Source organism: Pan paniscus, chromosome 13 (genome assembly GCF_029289425.2).
Source record: "Pan paniscus chromosome 13, NHGRI_mPanPan1-v2.0_pri, whole genome shotgun sequence".
Lineage (NCBI taxonomy): Eukaryota > Metazoa > Chordata > Mammalia > Primates > Hominidae > Pan > Pan paniscus.
Window position 1 is genome coordinate 98462165 of NC_073262.2, and position 16728 is coordinate 98478892.

The 16728-nt window shown below is 37.0% G+C and overlaps 1 protein-coding gene across 1 annotated transcript in view; it reads right to left on the minus strand.

Annotated features, from left to right (window-relative positions):
* Nucleotides 1–16728, minus strand: part of DNAH7 (dynein axonemal heavy chain 7) — a 336155-nt gene that overhangs the window by 106116 nt on the left and 213311 nt on the right. The window contains exons 44-47 of the mRNA XM_008950635.4: nucleotides 16146–16492; nucleotides 14582–14762; nucleotides 12115–12300; nucleotides 3758–3921 (exon numbers count right to left, since the gene is read on the minus strand). Coding sequence (XP_008948883.3) covers nucleotides 3758–3921; nucleotides 12115–12300; nucleotides 14582–14762; nucleotides 16146–16492 — 878 coding nt within the window. The remainder of the gene's footprint in view (nucleotides 1–3757; nucleotides 3922–12114; nucleotides 12301–14581; nucleotides 14763–16145; nucleotides 16493–16728) is intronic.

A 16728-nucleotide genomic window follows, 5' to 3' on the forward strand; every position in this document is an offset into this window, starting at 1 on the left:
CTGTCTCTCTCTCTCCTCTCTCCCCTCACCCCCAACCCTCTTTCCCCATATATGGATGTGTGCAATTATACACAAACAAATCTTTTGTTGTTCCATATCCAGTTAATAACTATATCAAACTTATTTTTCCCAGACAACAGTCTTAATGTAACATCTTTTTTATCCAAAGACAGGATGTTTGTGACTTCAGCTTACATTCAATTTTAAAGATTTGTGCTTCCATAGAATAACATATTAGATGAATAAAATTTTAAAGGAGATAATCTTCAATGTAGATAAAAAAGAAAATACTAGTTTAACAAATATACCAACAATTGTGGAAAGCTGTATGCAACAAACTGATTTAAATAGCTTCAGTCTTTGGATGAATACAAATTCTGAATTCAAAACGAACAAGCACTACATTTACTTGCTTACTTCTCCATTATTATTTTGTATTTTTTTTAACAAGAAAATGTTTTTCTCCACATAATCTTTCTCTCTTTTACTTCCTCCATCAAACATTCTTGAATCTACAAAGGCTTTAAAATCAGTGGTTCCCAAATGGAAATTGAATTTTTATAGCACTCAATGTTCCAAGTTTTGACAGTGTGTATTCTTTTGTTACTGTCTAGAGAGGATTGTTATTTGGTGCTTTTGTGGGCTTTTTGAAAACATGGACTTCTAACAGTGAAAATACATGTTCACAGCAGTTGCACAGACCACAGATTTTGAATATGAAGCAGCAATACATTTCAGAGTTTTGATATTTTCGTTTTTACACACACATAAATTCATAAAAACAGACAAGGAAAGGTGTTACTCTTCTCAGTTATTATTGCTACTGAATTAAACCTAATATATATCTCTTCTATGGAAATGAAAATTTACTTTTTTAAAAAGCAGAGTTATATCAGATACAGGTCTGATCTACTTATCAAGCTGTTAAATAATCCTAATCCTTTACCCGTGAAATGTTCAGATACAATCTAATTACATTTAATGTTATCACTAATCTTTGAAATTCTAATTAGCCAGGGACCTTTAGGAGTCAATAGCCCCAAAAGTTAATTATATTCTAACTTGCCCAAATTTTATAGATTCTTCCAGTTTTCCTAAATAATCGTCTCCTCACTCAGCTAAGATATGTGAAAAGCACTTAGCACAGGATTAGGTCCTCTGTGAGTGCTCAATATTAGATACTATCATTGTCAAGCAAGAGTTTCCGGGGAATGGAAGAGGGCACTGCACAGGTAAAGAAGATACTTAGCTGATACTTCAAAGTGATCACTTTAAACATATTTACTGAAAGCTTTCGGTATAAGATTACCAAAATATATTGGGAAAAGAAGCCAAGAATGAAAATTGTTAATATTTTCTTCTTAGTATAGTTGCTACCACAACTTTCTGCTAATATTTCAACATTTTTACAAATGAATAGTAAAGATGTAGGGGTTATGACTCATTAACATAATTTTCTGTCTCCATCCCTCCCAAAATGTGAGTGTGCTGTCTTGAAAAATAATCACGGAACGGTTTAGAATCTTATATGCAGATATATCCATCAACAGTTCTATTATTTTTGAAATATGAATAGACCCCAAAATAAGGGTATGTTTATTTGCTAGAAAACAAGATGCAATTTGGCCTCTGATGGTGGATATAGTGGTTATAGATGTCCTGCTAGGCAGAACCATGATATATAAATTGCAAATCCAGACAATGACTACCACTTCAGTAACTACTAATATGTAGGACATGACCAGCTACGTTCACAAGAGCTTGAGAAGAGCCAAAGCTCTTTTCTGAGATAAAAACAATAACAAAAGCAGCAAATATTTGACTATTTTCATGCTGTAGTTAATTGGTCCAGCTAGACAAAAGTGAAAGTAAAAGTTAGACTTCCAAAATTTCAGAGATCTCCCACCTGTGTCAATCTGTAAGGTATATTCTAACACTAAACATCAACACACACTGCCTGCATGCCACATGTTAAGTAATTCAACAACGAGCTGCCCTTCTGTGCTTGGTAAAAGGCGCTTAAAAATCTGCTAAAATCTTTATTTTAGCAGCCAGCTAATGCACATATTTATCATTGATTTTAGATTATCTATTTTCTCCTTGGATTAATTTAGATTATTGGATCAGAGTACCCAGTATTTTAGTTCCCCAAAGTAAAGCTTAGTAATTTTTTCTCTAAATAAATAAAATAATTAAATTTAACTTTAGCTCCTGAAAAAGTTGGTCTCTTTAACTACAGTTTACTTGGTTAAAAAACAAGAACTATGTGATACAACTTTTTATTTTTGTCTTAGTTATCAGAAAGCGTCAAACTTAATTCAGTGCCCAGCTATAGGAATTAGCTTGTCTCAAATTCTAACAGTAACTACTCCTTTAACTTACCCTAGGTGGTCTCATCAGATTTTATCTTGTTTTATATTATAATCATACTGCACATACCTCAAATTCTTGTAGAACAATTTAGTAAATGAATGCTAAAGAAATCCATATGTCAGGATAATTTATTGGAAAATAAATGTGTTCACCAGAGTTTTAATTTGTAAAATGATTTTCATAAATACTATGTACAGGCCAGGCGCAGTGGTTTATGCCTGTAATCCCAGCATTTTGGGAGGCTGAGGAGGGCAGATCACAAGGTCAGGAGATCGAGACCATCCTGCCTAACACGGTGAAACCCCGTCTCTACTAAAAATACAAAAAATTAGCCGGGCGTGGTGGCAGGTGCCTGTAGTCCCAGCTACTCGGGAGGCTGAGGCAGGAAAATGTCATGAACCTGGGAGGCGGAGCTTGCAGTGAGCCAAGATCGCACCACTGCACTCCAGCCTGGGCAACGGAGTGAGACTCCATCTCAAAAAAAACCAAAAAACCCAAAAACCATATACATAAAATTTAGGAATAACTAGTCTCCACATTTAGTGTTTACTTCTATTTTAAAAGTTTCCATGCCTCAAACATTTTTACTTTAAAAAGTACCATCATATCAATTACTTTTTCATAGTAACCTAACAATTAGTCAAAATAGTCATGTAACACAGAGCATTTCCTACTGATAGTAGGAAATATCTGTGCTATCGTTAACATGCTAAAACTCTGAGAAAACTCGCCAAGTGATAAAAGGCTCATGGTAATGTGAACTTGGAAATAATACAAGATTGTCCTCACACTGTGACAGGCTGAAGTCCTTGGTTTCTGGGAGGTGAGACCTGGAGGAGAGGGTAAGGCAGACAAGCCTTTAATATTCTCCCAGCCCAGTCTACACAGGTTTTCTCTACTAACCAGGAAACTACAGGTATAATGGCTACTATTCCCTATCAGTGTAGGACCCAGAAATACATCCATCTAATTTAAAACAGTCCCACACTAGTGACTAAGACGGAATTTGGAACACCCTGCCCAATCACCACCAATGACACACTAATGCACATTTCATTAACCTCTAATAACAAAACCCTGTATTTTATGGAAATGAAAATTTTGGACTTCCCTTACTTAAGGCAGGGTTTTGCTCTATTTGCTAAAAATTAATTTAAAAAAATTAAGTACAAGTCATCTGGTTCATTTGTTTACTACAGTGTCTAATACTCAACTATTATAATATTAATAAGAGAAGGAAGTGATTACTCATACTAATTTCACTAATTAGTTAAGTAATTTTTTTAATACTGTAAAAGTTTGCTACCTAAAATTGTTAGAAGGAACACAGATAAATCTACTGTTATTTAATAAAGACCATTTGTGAGAAAAATATTTTTCTTACATTATGATTATCCCATTATCAATGGAAAATGAGTCAGAAGGTAATCCAGCAATATTCCAAGTTCGAATTGTCACAGCTTCTCCCAGGGTACCCATAAGAGAGCAATCATCTGAGCAGGGGATATCTCTTCCTTTGCACAAAGTTGTCCACTCTTTAGTTTGATTCTTTAGAACATCCACAGAAAGATAAAGAAATGAGACTGGAGGTTATCAAAAGCATGCTTTATAATTCCTCAATTTATACTGTATTCATTGAGTCAACAAACCATTGTGGAAACTCTACCTCAAAAATGATTTCTGTTTCTCAGATTCTGATTTCAAATAAAATTTTAATTGACAAGGTCAGCTATGTACTCAACATAATCAATGTTGAGATAAAAGTCTAGATTAAGCACTTAAGTCAGAATTTTGTATCTGGAAAAAATAATTACCAATTGTTATTATAAAGCTTCATTTTCAATGCTACTCCTATCAAACTACCAATGACATTTTTCACAGAATTTGGAAAAAGTATTCGAAAATTCATATGGAACCAATAAAGAGCCCGAACAGCCAAAGCTATCCTTAGCAAAAAGAACAAAGCCAGAGGCATCACATTATCCGACTTTGAACTATACTACAAGGCTCCAATAACCAAAACAGCATGATACTGGTGCAAAAACATAGATGAATGGAACAGAATAGAGAGCACAGAAATAAAGCTGTACACCTACAAGCATCTGATCTTTGACACAGTTGACAAAAATAAGCAATGGAGAAAGGACTCCCTATTCAATAAATGGTGCTAGGGTAACTGGCTAGCCATATGCAGAAGACTGAAATTGGACCCATTCGTTACATCATATACAAAAATCAACTCAAGATGAATTAAAGACTTAAATGTAAAACCTAAAACTATAAAACCTTAGAAGAAAACCTAGGAAATACCATTCTAGACATAGGCCCTGGCCAAGATTAAATGGCAAGGATGCCAAAAACAATTGCAACAAAAACGAAAATTGACAAATGGGACCTAATTAAACTAAAGAGCTTATTCACAGCAAAATAAACTATCAGCAGAGTAAATAGACAACCTACACAATGGGGAGAAACATTTGCAAACTATGCATCTGACAAAGATCAATATATCTAGAATCCATAAGGAACTTAAACAAATTAACAAGCAAAAAACAACTCACCCCTTTAAAAAGTAAGCAAAGAACATGAACAGATACTTCTCAACAGAAGACATACACGCAGCCACAAGGATATGAAAAAATGCTCAACATCGCTAGTCATTAGAGAAATACAAATCCAAACCACAATGAGATACCATCTCGCACCAATCAGAATGGCTTTTGTTAAAAGTGAAAAAACAACAGATGCTGGCGAGGTCACAGAGAAATGGGACTGCTTATACACAGCTGGTGGGAATGTAAATTAGTTCAGCCATTGGGCAGAGCAGTGTAGTGATTTCTCAAAGAACCTAGAACTATTATTCAACTCAGCAACCCCATTACTGGGTATATGCCCAAAGAAATATAAATTGTTCTACCATAAAGACACATGCATACTGTGATGGTTAATACTGAATGTCAACTTGATTGGATTGAAGATGCAAAGTATTGATCCTGGGTGTGTCTCTGAGGGTGTTGTCAAAGGAGATTAACATTTGAGTCAGTCAGCTGGGAAAGGCAGACCCACCCTTAATCTGGGTAGGCACCATCTAATCTGCTGACAACACAGCCAGGATATAAAGCAGGCAGAAAAACATGAAAAGGCTAGACTGGCTTAGCCTTTCAGCCTACATCTTTCTCCCATGCTGGATGCTTCCTGCCTTCAAATGTGAAGACTCGAAGTTCTTCAGCTTTGGAACTCAGACTGGCTTTCTTGCTCCTCAGCTTGCAGATGGCCTATTGTGGGACCTTGTGATCCTGTGAGTTAATACTACGTAATAAACTCCCCTATATATATGTGTATGTGTGTGTGTGTGTGTGTGTGTGTATCCTATCAGTTCTGCCCTTTTAGAGAATCCTATTAGTTCTGCCCCTCTAGTAGTTAATACTACTTAATAAACTCCCATATATATATATCTGATATATATAGCTGATTCTTCAGATGGTGGGATATCGGATATATATATATCTTATATATATATCAGATATATACTTATATATATAAACAGATATATATATATCTGATATATATATAAGATATATATATGTATATATCCTACTAGTTTTGTCCCTCTAGAGAATCCTAACATACATGTGTATGTTCATCGCAGCACTATTCACAATAGCAAAGACATAGAATCAACTCAAATGGTACATATACACCATGGAATACTATGCAGCCATAAAAAGGAGTTAAGATCATGTCCTCTGCAGCAACATGGATGGAACTAGAGGCCATTAACCTAAGCAAACTAATGCAGGAAAAGGAAACCAAACACTGCATGTTCTCACTTATAAGTGGGAGCTAAATGATGACAAGGCATAGACACAAAGAAGGGAGCAATAGACACTGGGGCCTACTTGAGGGTGGAGGGTGGGAGGAGGGTGAAGACTGAAAAACTACCTACTAGATACTATGCTTATTACCTGGGTGATGACATAATCTGTACACCGAACCCTGTTGACACATAATTGGTTATGTAAAAAACCTGCACATGTACCCCTGAACCTAAAAGTTAAAAAAAAAAAAAAACCACAAAGATTCAATTTACAAAGTAGTTGGGACCACCACATTTTTCCAAGTATTTTCTTTATGTTACAAATATCTAGCACATACAATATTATAGTAGAAAAGTAAATCCATTTTGAACCAGTAGGAGAGACGGAGAACTTTTACTTCTGACTCACATGCCCTGCGAGTGGCTATGGCAGGGCATTTCAGTGCCAATAAGGATCAGGGCACATAATGCAGTTTGTGAGACTCTACCTGGGGGACAGTCTGTAGGATGCTCAGGAACCCGGGCGGTACTACAAGCCAAGGTTCGTGTTCAGAAAGTCAGAAGTCAGTATCCAAGTTGAGTTTACAGATAAAAGATTTCAGAAATAGTGAAAGACATAACTGGAGAGAAAGGAGTTAGACGAAGGCAAGGGGAAGGTGGATATGTATGGTGCTGGTACCAGCCTCTGGGTTGATGAGGGTGCTGGGTGCTCACAGGTGGCGCTGGCTGAGAGGCCACGCTGGGCACTGCCATCTCCCTCAGGCTCCTGCTGAGTAGGCTGGACCAACATTCCTTGAGGTTTGCACAAGAAAGGGCATCACAGTTTTGGGGGAATTGATGACATTCATGACCTTGATAAGCCTGTTAATATTATGCAGAAGCCCCACAACTGGGTCTGTATGGTGTTCCATCATGATTCCTGGCACCTTGCCAGGTTATGCATCTTTGGCAGAAATGTCACAGAAATCATGTGCTCTTCTCATTGCATCCATCAGATGGCACACAATTTCATTTCTGATGACACTTTGATGTTCATTTACTGATGACACTAATTTTTATCACTTGATTAAAGTGTTGTCTGCCAGGCTTCTGTGTCATAATTATATGAGCTTATGTGTGATTATAGATTCTTCAGATGGTGGGATGCAATGCAAAGACACTCAGATAAATGAAAGGCAGAACTCTGTAAGTTATAGCTCCAAATGAGAGAAGGCTGCACACAGGGCCACACAGGTGTTGTCAGGAGACAGTGTAGCATCAAGCTAGAGCTGCGGGAGGCAGTTTATATATGGTAAATGGGATGGAATTAGCTGGGTTTCACATGTTTCCTGGGGATTGGGTATTTTGAATCATTCTGTGGTTGCAAGGAAGAAGGGGCTGTCCCTGGTATCTGGGGGCCTCTGGAGGCTATCTATTGTAACCCGGGAGTGTTCCAGCCTAGTAAAGAAAATGGTTGGGGTGAGGGCTTAGCAAACTACTTACAAGAGAGAATTCTGCGTTTTTAACTGTTATTTAAAATGGTTAAGACAGCACTTGTGAAATATTATATTATAACTTCCCCACTGTTAAATTGCTCTTTTCCCCATTCCCTTTGCAGGTAATAAGCATTCTGCAGGGAGATACTTTGTAACCATGAAAATGTCCTGTTTTTTTCAAACATTCAATTTTTTTATTACTAATTTATGTCAGCATAGATTCATCTTTTTCATATTTTATCCAATGAGTTATGTTACTGTCACTATTTATTGCAATGCTGAAATTGTCCAAGTTTGGCCAGTGGGAATACCCTTAAGCTAAATTCTGTGTCCTTTTGACATGGCCCCATCTTTCTCTGGGTACTTCCTTACTCTTGCTCAAAAAAGACATTTCAGCTTTATCTTACAGTGAAGTCCAAGATAGCCAAAGATAATCTTCCTACTTTAAGCTCAGTTGACTAGCAACCATAATTCCATCTGCAAAGTCCCTTTGCCATGTAACGTGGCACAGTTACAGATACAACACTTGGAGGTGAAGATCATAGGGGCCAAAATTCTCCCTAGCATAAGTACTTAATAAATACCATCTGGCTATTTTGTTTTATTTGGTTGTTGATATGAGGAACAGATGGTATTGCTACGTAGGGAGGAGGGACAGATAGCATTTCCAGTTTGACTTCTATACACAGTTGCTTCTGGCATGTTTTATTTTTAATTTTTTAATTTTTATTTTTTTGAGATGGAATCTTAACTCTGTCACCCAGGCTGGAGTGCAGTGGCATGATCTTGCTCACTGCAACCTCTGCCTCCTGGGCTCAAGCAATCCACCCACCTCAGCCTCCAAGCAGGACTGGGACTACAGGCACACACCACCATGCCCGGATAATTTTTTGTATTTTTTGTAGAGACAGGGTTGTACTATGTTCCCTAGGCTGGTCTCAAACTCCTGAGCTCAAGCAATCGGCACACCTCAGCCTCCCAACATTCTGGGATTACGGGTGTGAGCCACCTCACCCAGCACTACTGGCATGTTTTGTTCCATTTGTTTTCAGGCTGTAGGTTGGCCTACAGACATTTTGGAGAGGTCTGCAAGCTTTCTTGGATCTAGCTTGAAGCTGGAGTAGGCATGCTAGCCTATGACATAGGGAAGAAGTAGAGAAAATAGAAGCAATAGTTTCTGCAGAATGCTCAGCTTAGAGTTGACAGGTATAGTAAGTTACCACAGATGAACTCTGGATTAGCAATTTAAGAGGCCTAATTACATGTCTATAAGGGTGTAATATCAGAGAATAACCAAAATGAGCATGGAGGACTCCGAACAAGCATCTCAAAATTCAAGCCAATGGCCTTGGCTGGTAATCAGGTGATGAGCTAGATGGTGGATTTGCTGGCATAAGGTCATGAAAAAAAAAAGGGGAGAGAGAGAGAGAGAGATGGTAGAAGTGGAAAACTGGCCATTAAGAGTGTCATCTTGGTGAAAATACCCAACACCATTAAAACAGTTTCGACTTTGGTTATTGGCAGATAAAGGTCAATTAGAAGGTTCAAATTAATTCGAATCCAGGGCTTGTATATTCATAATAGCACTGTAGGATTCTGTTTTGGAAAATGGCACAGGCATTGCAGTTGAGTGCTGTGGGCCCAGTTACCCTGGAAGAATTGGATTTTCCTATGTTTTATTTATGAAAAGTGCCAGGAATCTATAAAAGAGTGGATAAATAATTGACGACTACTCAGATTCAAGCTTGGAGGGGAAATGCAGCTATTTATTGAGGGCCCTTGATATCCAGAGACTTGAAACCCTTTGATGTCAGAAAAGCACCAAATGTTGTAAGGTCTCTTAGTTTGGGTTCCCTGAAGCAGACTGTGGGATGAAGATTCATGTGAGGTGACATGCTGAGGAAAGGATGCAGGGGGAAGCAGGACAAGGAGGAGTAGAAGCCAATAAAGGGTGAGGGACCAGCCTAAGTTCTGCAGCAGGTGGCCTCGTTAGATGCCACAGGGAGCCTCCATAGTGTAAGCTATTCCTTGGAGCTGTCCCAACCAGGGGGAAGGGAGAGAGACTCCCATGCTCCCTTCAATTATTCATTAAGGGCTGCTCAAGAGGGAAGTACATTCCCAGGCACTTCTTGCTCTCCAAACACTGGGTAAAGTGGGTTCTAGGAACCCAAGGGAAGTCTGACAGAAAGAGCCACAGGTGCTAGTCGTTGGGTGTGAAAGCACACAGAAGCCAGGAAGGGCTCTGGTCAGAGCCCTGATGTTTGCCATCCAACCCTTACGCTGAGAATTGAATGAGACAGTTTTGATGGGAAATAAACTGCTCGCTGTTTTGACCTGAGAGAAACAGATAAAAGAGTGAAGATGACAAAGTGGGACTCAGAATTAATCCACAGGAATTCCTTCCTGTGACATGAGAGTGACATGAGAGATTTGTTAAGGAAAGTAAAAATTCAGGTTGATCTAGCGAAGCAAGGAAGGAATAAAATTGCCTTCAAGCCTTCACAGAGATGAGGTGGCATGGGATGAAGTGACTACTTGAATCAAGGGTTCAGACAGTGAATGAGTTCACAGAAGGCACTCTGAGCTTTGGCATGTCTTGTGTCTAAGTTGAATGTGGCTTTGTGTCTGTCAGTAAATTTCCAAGTCTCAGTTCAAGTGCTTAAGGCACCCTTGAAGCATTTGTGTGGTGGTCTGACTAGCAGCCCCCCATTCTGATAGTAGCCAGGTGATGATGGCAAAGTCAGAAGAGGCAGTCCCTTGGAGTGAGTCTGTCAGAGAGGGCCTGGTTGGGAGGATGGTACATCTAGCTCTCCAAGCACTGGGTAAAGTGGATTCTGCTAGTGCACTGGGTAGTGCTAATACACTTTCTGCTGAGCTCTGGAATGCTAGACAGGAGCCAGTGCAGACACCTAGTGATGTGCTCTGAACCAGCAGGGAAAGGTAAGGGTGGCTGAAGCTACTCCTTTTATTGTTCAAAATGTCAATGTAGGAGAGTAGGAAGAGTGCTAAATTAGGATGCAGGTAACCACCGAGTGCTAAAGACAGAAGCACCCACTAGGTGAGGATTTTAAACATTTAGTTAAAAACAACACCACTGGCAGGGCACGGTGGCTCACACCTGTAATCCCGGCACTTTGGGAGGGCAAGGTGGGCAGATCATAAGGTCAGGAGATTGAGAGCATCCTGGCTAACATGGTGAAACCCCGTCTCTACTAAAAATACAAAAAATTAGCCAGGCGTGGTGGCGGGCACCTGTAGTCCCAGCTACTTGGGAGGCTGAGGCAGAAGAATCGCGTGAACCCAGGAGGTGGAGCTTGCAGAGAGCCGAGATCGCACCACTGCACTCCAGCCTGGGCGACAGAGGGAGGCTCCTTCTCAAAAACAAACAAACAAACAAAAAAAGAAAAACACCACCACCAAGAGTCAACCCTCCTTAGGAGATAGTTCTGAAATTAAATGAGGCTCAATTGAGACCATGTGTAAGCCAATGCTCAGTGAAATTATAAAGCCCTACACAAAGGGGACGTAACATGTACTCTTTCTTGTTTGACACCAAAAACTATTGTCAAATGTTCTGAATTCCTCCCTTCTTTTATTCTCATTATCATCCCTCCCATTTTTTCTTTTAGTTATCTTAATTTTTCTAAATCTCTCTGCCTGCTTTGATAGGGCCATGACCCAGGCTGGATTCCAGTTCCATTTTTCTAAAAAGAGCTGAATAGTATGTTGGGTCTCTCATTCAGTAAAAACTAAAAAGTGGAAGAGAAAGGCAGGAAGAATAATTAGGATTAACTCCTAGGGTTAGATGTTCGGCCAGGGAGAAGAGGCAGAATCAGTCAGAGAGGTGGGAGGCAAGGCAGGGAACGTGGGGTTTGTTTTCTAAGGAACAAAGCCACTTATCAACAGGGTTTTAGGCAGGCTCACCTTTTCCTCCCTTCAAGTTTCATTCCCTGAAATGATTTTGAAATGGCTGTTATTGAGACTGATAGGAAACAGCTGATGAAGTACACACACACACACACACACACACAGAGAGAGAGAGAGAGAGAGAGAGAGAGAGTTCTGATACCTTTTTACAGTACTTGCTTAGGAACTGAGATGTTATCAGTAGAGGCTACCATTTTCCCATTACTTTTTAAAAAAATTTTTATTTTTAATCAGGCAGCCCCAAACTAGAATAGGTTCAGAGACTCCCCATTTTCACATTACATTTTAAAGTAGATATTTTTGTTTTTAAAACAATTAGATTTTTGAAGAGTATATTATATGCATCTTTTGGCTAACCAGCTAATTTACAGAATAATTAAAATACACAAGCAGAAATCATGCAAAAATACCTTCCTCCTTGTACTTAACAAAAAACTGGAACCAAAGTAAAACAAAACCTTGAAGGGTTATATTGGCTGTGATGGGCAGAGGGTCAGGAAGAGATGGAATAGCGACCCTTACCTGTCTATAGGTGGATGTGAAGGCTCCGAGGTAAGCAACCACTCCGGAGGAAATGAGGATATCCCCAGTCAAGTTGATGTACAGCTGACCTAGCTCCAGAGCTGTGTGGCTCCATCGAGTTTTCTCACCTCCAAGGCCTCCAATCAACTGTTCAGCTCGTTCTAGTTTTTTGCTGCAAAGGTCAACCTCGAAAATAAAAGTGAGCTTTTATCAACATTTACAAGTATAAGAAGTTTAAAATTCTGCAAGATTTTACCCTCAGAAGTGAATTATTATTTTTAATGACAGACTTCTGCCTGGGATTTCCTATATCACTATGATATAGGAAAGTCCATGATATTTTAGAATTTGTAAATATAAAGTGTCTAATATAATTCATGAAATTAATAATGAATGAATATTTACCATATAATACAAAGAACAGCTGTATTTAGGAAATGACATACAGTACCAGACACTGAAAGTTAATTAATAAAGGACATTCTTCTGCAAATATAGATATTTTCCCTCCATTTTAAATAATCTAGATGCATTTTGTTTTAAATATTCTACAAACATTTTCCCCTCATTTAACTTATATCATGGTCTTAAAGGTTAAGTGTTTAAAGGTTTTAATAATTTATGATTATTTACAAAGCACAATTTTCAGGTTGTTAAATTGTGTCAAACTACTCAGGCACTTGCAATTCAGCTTAAATTAGGACACCAATCAATAGCTGAGAGCCTATTTGGTGCATAAGACTGTCAACCAAATGTGATTATATGTAATTAAGCAATATGATAACAAAAGAGAGATAATTACAAAGGTGGCAAACTTGGTGAAAAGTTATTTCAGTTCACACAATAGCAATATTCCAGCAGAATATGTGAATTATTTTGATTAAATTTTTAAGTACCTTAACATCATTATTCTTGGAAGGAGATGAGATTAAATAAAGCTTATCTTGATGTTCAAAAATAATTACATGAAAAGATAAATTCAACAATCAACAAAAACAAAGACATTTAGGTTATTTTGGAATAGGAATTTGGCTTGTGCTTTTTACTAATGTTATTAGCATGTATATCAAGTCAATGATTTTAGATTAAAAGATGTATAATTCTGTATCAATTTATCTAAAGATAGATTTGAAAAAAGCAAATGGTATGTAATTGCAGTATTTGTGATACTTCCTAAATTTAATTTTTTTCCCTTTTAATTTTCCCTCTTTAAATATCTTTTGTCTTCTAGTTTCTTTCCTCACCTATTCTTCTTTCAACAATGTTTATGATAAACTGAATCAGGTCTTGGACTATGGCAAAGTTGCCATCAGAAACTACTAAGTAAAAATATTTTGGCTAAAATTTTACCTCCAAAAGCACATTTTTAATACACATACATGCATATGTTCATTTTATATTACCATAATTTTCTAATATTTTATCATAAAAAATAAAATTTTCAAACATATAGGAGAGTTGAAAAATGTTTAAAGAGAGCAACTGCATAACCATTTGTTGGTTATATTATTTAAACTAAAACTGATCATTCAAAAATCATGCCATAATATGTTACACTTCTAAAGATTAGCACAATGTCTTACATTTGTGCAAATACAGAATACAGGATAGTTACTATAGAAAGAGGCAGTCTGGTGTCCTGGAAAGAGTACAGCTATTGGAATCAGGCTGCCTGGGTTCAGGTCTCAGACTTGATGCTCAGAAACTGGGTTGACGATGGACAAGTTGCTTGATCTTTCTGTTCTTTAGTTTCTTCAAAATGGTACAAAATGATTACTTCCCTCAAAAGGTTATTGTGAGAATAAATAGTATAATATGTAATGTTCTTAGAACAACCGGCCTTTGTACATAATAAGCATTCAATAAATGTTGACTGTTATAAAATATTATGACTTTTCTTCTGGCCCATAATCGACTTTAGCAGTTAATTTTTCCAAATGGTATCACTAATTAAGTTAGAGTAGTATTTTTAGTCTTGAAAATATTTTTAGTAGATACTGTATGGTTCTGAGTATTGAGTTCTAATTTCAGCTCTGCCATACAACCTACGTCACTTAACATTTTGGTTCTCAATTTCCTTACTTGCAAAGTGAAAAATGATTAAATAATCTAGCTCAATATTATATTCTAGTAATCTAAGGCAGACAGACTGACATTTTTTTTTTTTGGAAAGGCCCAGAGAATAAATATTTTAGTCTTTGTGAGCCAAGCAGCAAAACTGAGGATATTTACGTATTTCATGGGTATTTATATGGCCATTAATATGTAATTATTTTAAAATGTCAAAACCATTATTAGCTCTTGGGCCACACGAAAACAGGCGATGGGCAGATGTGGCCTGCGGGTCATAGTTTGCCAATCCCTGACCAGGAAGGAAACAGGACTGGTGTGTTATGTGCTAGTACGAACATCATTCTTAGTTACGATAATTGAGAATTTGTCCATCTTTTTCTATATCAGCACACACCTGGTTTTCCAGGTCAGCCTTCTTTTGTTTATTTAATTCAAGTGTGTCTTGAAGCCTGGCCAGCTTGTCCTGAACTTCCTTAAGGGCTGCCTGCTTCTTTCTAAGACCATCCATGGCAATTTTAAGCTCCCCTTCAGCTGCAGCCAGTTTTATCTTTTTGGGAGCTACTATTTTTGCCACTCTGCAAAAAGTAAAATTGAAAAATTAAATATTCATTTAATATTCCAGTACACTTTCTATCACTGAATTTACTTTTCTAATACCCTTACTATAACTGAAAACACTTCTTTATGCAAAAATCTAAACCGATTTCCATATTTCCTGTTTCATCTAACAATCATCCAAACTTGATCCTGGACACAAGAAACGGCCTTTTATTAAAATAGACATCAAATATACAAAAAACATTTTGCCAGTATGAATTTTGATAACTTTCCAAAAGGAGAGTAGGATAGTCATGTAGAATATTACAATGTTATTAGAAGCCTAATTGGTTAAAGGTTAGTTTTCATGAGAAAGTGAGGTATCTTTTATCTTTGTCATTTTACTTAAAAAAATCCTAGAATACATCAACCAAAAACAGTTATCCTATAAATACGTATGTGGTAATAAAAGGAATTATATAGGAAAAAGGATGGATCTAAATTCTCTCCCTAGTATCTGGAAAATGGAGTCAGTCATGTTATCTAACAAACATTAAATTAATCATTAACTAATATCATGGTCTGAAACATATATAGCACTACTATATATATAGAATGATTAAAATTGGATATGAGTTTGAAAAAATCCTATGACAGTTGTTTTTTGAAAAAATAATAATTACCCTGTTTTGCATATGATATAACTAGTTCTCATATAATCACCAAAAAAGGCTCCTTATTTCACAAGAATACATTATGCCAGTGGTTTTTAAAGTGTGGTCCAAGGACCCCTGGGGATCCTGACGACACTTGCTCCTTTGGGGAGCTCACGAGGTCTTCCCTCGTCCAACTAAACCTCTGTGTGATGGTGGATTTTTTTTAATATACTTTAATTAAAACAACATATTGCAACAGAATGAATGAAGAAGCAGATTTTGGTGTCTGGCTATCTCACATTAAACCACACATTAAAGAGACTTGTAAAGGTATAATAAAATACCACTTTTCTCATCATTATTTTTTTCTATTTTTAAAAGAAAAACATGTAAATTTATAAAAAATAAAAATAAATCACTTGTATTAACATGTAACATTTTTATTGCTTTTTAAAATGAATTAATAAACATTTTTAAAATTTTTCCATTTTAATTTCTAATATGGTAAATAAACAAAATCTTATTGGGGTCTTCAATACTTTTTAAGAGTATAAACAGTTCCTGAGTCCAAAAAGTTTAAGAACCACTGTATTATACTACTAGTTGGCATAATCTTGCCTCCAGTAAATATGCAAACACAAAGCAAATTCAGACAGGATTTTCCAAGGAGCCTCTCACTTACATAACTTTTAAATTGTATATTTTCTAACTGACCAGAAGTGAAGACAGAACATACCAGCTGGATTTCTTTTTATCAGCACTTACTTATCATATGAATCCATTGCTATGACCCATTTGCACAGACCTTCGGCCGCTGTAGAAGCATTTCTGATTTTTTCTGGTACAAAATCTGGATTTGGAATATAATTTTTTCTTATGATATTCATATAAGCTGGAGGAATATTGTCTTTGTCATATTCATGAAGTGACTGTAGAAACCTTATGTCACCAAGAAGTCTCTTAGCTGGGCCCCAGAAATCCTCAATTTTTTTCCCTGAACCTGTTGGGTCAGGGATTTTGTCAGCTTTGATTCCTTTCAAGATGCATATAGCTTCCATAACAAGCTTGACACCAGCAGGAGGACTCTTCATGGATTTTACCACTGTAATATCCTTGAAATAACAATGTTAATTATTTTAAAAGACATGTTTGTTTATACAGTAATTGTAAGTGGTTCCTATTTTCAAACTAAGCATACAGAAACTCACTGTGTTCACTGGGTAGAAATGGTGACAGTAATAGAACTGCACTTACACTTTCCTCCTGAGTCCCACCCAAAGGTTTAGCCAAAATTCTCTGCACTATTTATTTTAAAAATCTATCTTCATCTTTCTAAATTAAAATATTC